Genomic DNA, 6,813 nt, shown 5'->3' with positions numbered 1-6,813 from the left:
GCGGGGCGGGGGACGTCAGCTGCAGCCGCGGGAAAAATAACAACAGCAGTAATATAGGGCATTTCAGACGGGTGTCGGGAAGAAAGTGATTCATCAGGGTGATGCGACCCACGGCTAGCAAGCAAGCAGAAGGGGACGTTTCGTGGGTTAGAGGGGACCAGCCACCTGCTATGGGGGGACTTCTCTCCAGAGCTGCAAAACCACCGGGTGACAGATGCAGACGTGCTGCGAGAGCTGGGGCAACTCAGCTCAGTCAAGCACATTTCACAGGGTAAGAACAGTGGTAACTTGGTGACTTGGGACACTGGAGGCTGATAGGATCAAGCTGGGCCAAAGGGAAAAGCCTCTGGAAAAGATACTGCAAGGAATAGGGGTGACAACCCTAAAGAAGCAGTGCAGGTCCTGGGGTGTCAGAGGGGACAGGGTGTACAGGACGGCCAGGTTCACGTGCTCTCTGACAGCTGCCTTTCCTCCTGCCAGTGCAGCCAGGCCCTGCTGGCCTTGGCAGGCGCTCTACTGGCCTGGGAAGGCACTTCTTACGCCTTTATCCCAAGAATAAGGAGTCTGGATGGCTTTAATTTTCCCTCTGTGCAGTGATAACTGTGCCTTTTCCACTGGTCTCAAAAAAGCCCTGAATTTAGCAAATTTTACTGAGTTTTATCACTGACTTTAGCCAAGTTTAGTACCAGAACAGCAAAACCTGTCCAGGTGTCTAATGGCCCATCTTTCCACTAGCCTAACTGCCAAACTGTAGAGCACATTAAGCTGATTACAGCATGCAAAATCTACAGATTGCCGTAGACAAAAACAATTTGTCTCAAATTTGTCTTGTCTTGGTATTTGGACATTAGACTGGATCATAGAATCACAGAGCATCACAGAATTGTTAGGGTTGGAAGGGATCTCTGGAGACTCTCTAGTCCATCCCTCCTTGCCAAGGGAGGATGGATCACCTAGAGCAGAATGCACTATGGTAGGATTTTAATGTCTCCAGAGAGGGAGAGTGCACAACCTCCCTGAGCAGTCTTTTCCAGTGTTCTGCCAACTTCAACATAAAGAAGTTCTTCCTTCTGTTGAACTGAAATTTCTTGTGTTCTAGTTTATTTCCATTGCTCCTCATCCTGTCAGTGGGCCCAACTGAAAAGAGTCTGGCATAATCCTCTTGGCACCTGCGTGTGAGATATTTATATGTCTTTATGAGATCCCCTCTCAGTCTTCTCTGGACTAAACAGGCCCAGCTCCCACAGTCTCTCCTCACAAGAGAGAAGTTCCAGACCCCAAATTATCTTTGTCACCTCAGCTGGACCTTTCCCAATAGCTCCTTGTCTTTCTTGAACTGATCATCAGTACTGACTGATAGAACCTAGCTCCACTAGGAAAAGGGGGAAATGTGAAGGCTATAACTGTGATTGCATGAAGTCCTTCCCCTTGAAGGCTGAACTACCTTCTCCCTCTCAGCCACACCTGGAGGCAGGTGGTAGAGTGTGACAGAAGCAGTGGCATCAGGGCAGCACTGATCTATGTGAAGGCTGGCCTGTAAGTGCCTTAAAAGTCTCAGCTGGAGTTCTTCAGCTGGTTAGTGCTAGAATGGTTCCAAAAGAATCATCCTGCTCCCACTGTCACCTTATACACTGGCACTGGCAAGGCCGCACATTGACAACTGTCCAGTCTGGGCCCCTCACTTTAAAAAGAACATTGATGTGCTGGACATGTCCAGAGCTCATGAAAGGACCAGAAAAAACATGTCATATGAGAAATGGCTGAGGGAGCTGGGGTTGTTTAGTCTCCAGAAGAGGAGGCTTAGGGGCGACCCCATCGCTCTCTACAACTCCTGAAAGGAGGGTGTAGTGAGGTGGGGGTCAGTCTGTCCTGCCATGCCTGCAGTGAGAGGACAAGAGGAAATGGCCTTAATCTGAGACACGGGAGAATCAGATATTAGAAAAAAAATCACTGTCAGGGGGGTCAGGCATTGGAATAGTTTTCCCTGGGAGGTGGGGGAGTCCCCATCCCTTGTGTTTAATAAACATCTCGATCTGGATCTGGTGATGTGGTGAAAGGGTTACAGTGGCAGTGCTGAGTGGATGCTTGGACTGGATGACCTTAAAGCGCTCCTCCAACCTCGGTGATTCTGTTATTCTTTGTGCAGCCTCACAGGGAGCTGAGCTGTTGAGGAGTCGCAGCGCTGATTTTGCCGCCTCAGCCACAACGGCCCGCGGCTCCGGGCCCGGCGCTCCCCACACGGCCCGAGGAGGGGCAGGAGGGGCCGCGCTCCGCCCCGCCAGAGCGACACCGGCGCACGGCGCCTGCGCCCGCCCGCCCGCGCTGCAGGACATGGCGGCGCCGTGAGGCGGTGGCGCTGCCTGGCCTCCATTGCCCTTTCCCTCCGCCATGAGGAACCTGCGGCTGCTGCGGGCCGGCGGGTGCCGCTCCGCCGCCGCCACGGGCACCCCGCAGTGCTTCTGCCTCGGCGCCGAGCCCGGCACGGTTCTCGTGGGCTCCCAGTACGGGCTTGTGGAGCTGCGCTCCGCCGGGGACTCGGTGAGAGCCGGGGCTGCGGCTGCGGGGCAGGGTGCTGGTGGTTGCCGCCGTGTTGGGGTCGGCCATGGTTGTAAAGCTGGAATGAAGCGTTTGTGCCTCCGCCAGCGGGAGCGCGCCGGTGCTCGCCGGGAATTCGCCTGTCTCCTGATGCGGTCCCCCTTCGCGGCCGTGTCTGCGGGCTCTTGGACCCTCCTACTCCTCCCCGCCGCCGCTTGCTGCTGTCTCACGGTGCCGTGGAAGCCGCTGCACCGTGATCTTGGTGGCTGAAGAGGCTTGTGCTTCTAAAATACTAAATCTGCTTCTTTAAGAGCGTGGCTGTGTTAGACACGTGTCACTCGCGTGGTTTTCTCATAAGCACGACCTGGCGAACAGTTGCATCAGGACAGGTTCACAAAACAGAACCAAGCAGGCAAAGAGATAGTGAAGAGTACAGGAGGAAGTTTTTGAAACTTTGCTCTAGGGGGAGAAAAACCCCAACATACCGCTAAAGTAATAAAGTGCTGTTGAGTCATGAATTCCTGTTAGAGCTGGGTTGCTTTCTTCTCACTATGCGATTCTGAGGCATCTAATTCCTTTAGTACATTCAGTTCTGAAATTAACTGGTAAAAGACCTTTGGGGCTTTCCAGGGATTTAATTTTCAAAGATTGCTGCACCTTAACCATCCAAATGGTTTTCCTTAGAAATTGTTTTTATGCTGTGTCTAGAAGTGTGCATGCCCCCTTGAGAGTAGTGGGACTCTTAAAGCAGCTAGCCTTGCACCTCTTAATGTTTACACTGGTGAAATATGAAAAGGGTGTTGAAAGACGATTACCACAGCAAATTGTAAGCTGTGTATTGTTTGTTTCCATATATCAGTTTTCTCGTTTTCTTCTATCACTTTTACCATAAGGGATCTTCATGGTTTTCTATGGATAAGTGAGGATAAGTACTTGCAAGCTGGCTTTTTTCTGGTGCCATTGACACACTCCCTTTTGCTGTGTAATGTTTTGTTTAACTGCAGTAGGATGAAATATACCTACGGATATTAGTCTGTTATTTCTGCAAAAATCCCAATGAGGTGATGTGTAATTAGTTAGCCATTGACCTTTCTGTATCAAGGTGTCAAGAGAAGTTTCCCTGACTGTGGATGGGTTCTTGCCTGAGGATGGAAGTGGCTGCATCGTGGGTGTCGAAGATCTTCCAGAGCAGGAGAGTGTGTGTGTTGCTACAGCAGCTGGAGACATCCTACTGTGCAACCTGAGCACAAAACAGGTACCATGGCAGGAAAGACACAACAGTACTGAGGGAGTTCAGAGGAAAGAATAACACTTCTAATTTCTTTAGGAGCCATTTGTATGCTTATTGCATACTGAGCTATGGCTAGTCTCCATTCTCTGGGCAGACAAGCTGATTTTTGTCAGAACCTTGAGAATGACTAAAGACAGAATATATATTCTGAAAAAGAACTGGAATTGAAATGATGGGTTGTCTATCCACAGCCTGGGTCCTCTGAATTTGCTCAGTGGGCTCCCAGCAGTACAGGATCTGCTAGAAAGTATTACAAAAACAGGATATTTCTGAGACTAGGTAAAGAATAAAGTAATCCATTCATAGTTCACAATGTAGCTACTGTTTTGTTATCAGTTGATACATGTTGACATGACTTAAGATATGGCAGAAACTGAGATACTTGCTTTCTGTTCCTTCCTCAGTGTCAGGTTTATATGATCTTCAGCAAGACACTTAAACACCACAACAGCACCCTCTGAAATCTGAATCAGCTCCCACAATGCCAGTCCAACAGTGCAGGTTTAAGTGGGCATGAGATGACAGTGGTCTGTCTGGGTTAGCTGTAAGATTGTGGTTATTTGCAGCTTGTCTGTTTTGGTTCATGTTTGCACTTGATTTGCAGATACCACTTAAATATGCAGTTAGCTGTATCTGAGAAATGAGTCCTTATTGCAGCTTACTACATGTCATAAAGGAATAGAAATTAACAAAGCCTGTGATATGGGAGACTTCTTTTGCAGTGATAGATGCATCAGAGAATAGGTTTAACCTCAGATTCTTTATTTTGCGGGTTTGTGGCTTACTTTCTAGTTTTAAGGCTGTCGTCTTTTGGTGCAGTCTGGGCACCAACAGAGAGGTCTGGAAGATTCCTCTGCTTATTCTGAAATCCTCTGTATGTGAGTGATAATTACTCTGCCGACTGGTCCCAGTCCCACTTTTCTTACCTGAAAAGATTGTGGCATCCAAGCCTAATTCCTTGAATGGCATCATCTTGCTGTTTATCACGAGTGGTGTGTTTGTTGCTCTGTTCTATGCCTTTTGCAAACCAGGATAGCAATGCATAACAAAGGTTCTTTGCCCACTGCTATTACTTGCTCATGATGGCCCAGTAAAACTAGCCCAATTTTCCATAAATTTTGACATTGGTGCAGGTATATACAGTTGTCACGTTCAGCATACACAGGCTGATCAGAGTTTAACTGTGTGTTGGAATTCTCTAGGTAAGAATCATTATGTCTGTGTTTTGTGACTGAAGAATATTTACCAATGTAATCACAGGCCCTTTCAGACAATATTAGTATTGACACTATACGTTGCTGACATAAGACTGGGAGTTGCAGAATAAAGCTCTTTCTAAAACCGTGTATGGTAGAATGTGCTAGACTCTACATTACCTGGGCTCTCACTCATAAACATTCTGGAACCAGTTTTAGTCAGAAATGTTTCTTTTGTTTTGTTCAACACAAAGTGTGAAGTTAGGCTTTTGACTTTTTTAAGCAGGAGGCAATTTTCTTTTGCCTTCGTGGCTGTTTGCATTTGTGCTGGGATAGTGCTGCACTCATGTTCCTGCATTTCTGTGATCTTATTTTGGTCTTACAGGTGGAATGTGTTGGAAGTGTGGACAGCGGTCTGAGTGTCATGAGCTGGAGTCCTGACCAAGAGCTTGTTTTGCTTGCAACAGGTATCAACAACAGCCTGTAAGCTTTCTGCCTGTAGGAATGAAACTCACTATGGCCAAAGCACCAAACAACTAAGAGTGAGAGACAAGAAGAAAAAGTTATGAAACTGGGGCTAGGACTTAAAGTGGAAAAAACTCTGTCAGATCCTATACATTAGATTTCATATCATGATTCATAAGGTGCTTCAGAGATCCAAGCAGAAATTGGTTAGGCTCAAAAAGCTGTTTTGTAGAAGAGTTATGAGTCCTTAAAATCTTCCTGGGGAGTATATTTGATCTTGCCTCAAAAACATAAATACTTCTTTATATCACCATTTGATTTCTTAGTAACAAAAACTGTTTCTTGGCCTTTGGTAGGAAATACATGTGTCGCAGGCCCAGGTTAGCTACAGGTGTGACTCACCTAGAAAATTAAATTAGCCTCAGACAACACAGAATTATGGAGTGCTTGGGGTTGAAAGGAAACTCTGGAGATCACCTATTCCAATCACCTTGCTCAAAGCATGTTACCTAGAGCAAGTTGTGGGGGTTGTGCCCAGTTAGGTTTCAGACCCCACAGCCCCTATGGACATCCTGCTCCTATCTGTAATTGTCGTCAGAGTAAAAAAAACCTTTTCTTAGGTTTAAAGGGAATTTTCTGTGATTCAGTTTGTGCCCATTGCCTCTTGTGCTGTCCCTCAGCACTACAAACAGCATGGCTGTGTCTTCTTTACTGTACCCCACCTCCCTGTAAATAATATAACACACACTGATGAGATTCCCGTGGAGCCTTCTCTCCAGAGCAGTCTGGCTTGTCTCAGCCTCCACTCATGTGACAGATTTTTCAAGATCTTAATCATTGTTGTGACCCTTTGCAAGTCTCATTCCAGCATGTCCTCGTCTGTTTTGTACTGGGAAGCCCAAAAATCGAGTCAGCATTCCACATGTGTCTCAGCAGCCCTGAGTAGAGGAGCAAGATCACTTCCCACAACCTGCTGGCAGCACTCCTCATGCAGGCAGGTTGCTGTTGTCCACCTGTGCAGCAGGGCATACTGCCACCTAGTTCAACTTGGTGCCCCAGGAAACATAGTTTATATTTTTGCCAAGCTGCTCTCCAGACACTTGGTTCTCAGTCTGTCTTAGTGCTTGAGATTATTATTTTCCATATGCAGGATATGACTTTTTTCTTGTTGAGCTTTATGAAGTTCTGGATAGCCCATCTTGCCTGCATGACGAGGTCCTTGTGGACAGCAGCACAACCTTTTGCTGTTACTTGCTGCTTCTCCCAGTTCTGTGTCATCTACAAACTTGCTGAGGGTCCCATGCTCCAGGTCATTGAGGAAGATGT

The 6,813-nt window shown here is 47.3% G+C and overlaps 1 protein-coding gene across 3 annotated transcripts in view; it reads left to right on the top strand.

The window, feature by feature from the left end:
* The first annotated feature begins 2,307 nt into the window (after positions 1-2,307).
* Positions 2,308-6,813, top strand: part of ELP1 (elongator acetyltransferase complex subunit 1) — a 32,971-nt gene continuing 28,465 nt past the window's right edge. For all 3 annotated transcript variants that reach the window (XM_042023591.1, XM_042023590.1, XM_042023589.1), the window contains exons 1-3: positions 2,308-2,538; positions 3,638-3,790; positions 5,408-5,489. In XM_042023591.1, the coding sequence (XP_041879525.1) occupies positions 2,389-2,538; positions 3,638-3,790; positions 5,408-5,489 (385 nt within the window). In that variant the 5' untranslated portion in view covers positions 2,308-2,388. The remainder of the gene's footprint in view (positions 2,539-3,637; positions 3,791-5,407; positions 5,490-6,813) is intronic.

The sequence above is a fragment of the Corvus kubaryi genome, unplaced genomic scaffold, assembly GCF_017639235.1.
Source record: "Corvus kubaryi isolate FWS band 111438036 unplaced genomic scaffold, C.kubaryi_AGA036_p1.0 37249, whole genome shotgun sequence".
NCBI classification, from domain to species: Eukaryota; Metazoa; Chordata; class Aves; order Passeriformes; family Corvidae; genus Corvus; species Corvus kubaryi.
The sequence above is the reverse complement of the archived record's forward strand: the minus strand, read 5'-3'. Positions and strand labels throughout refer to the sequence as shown.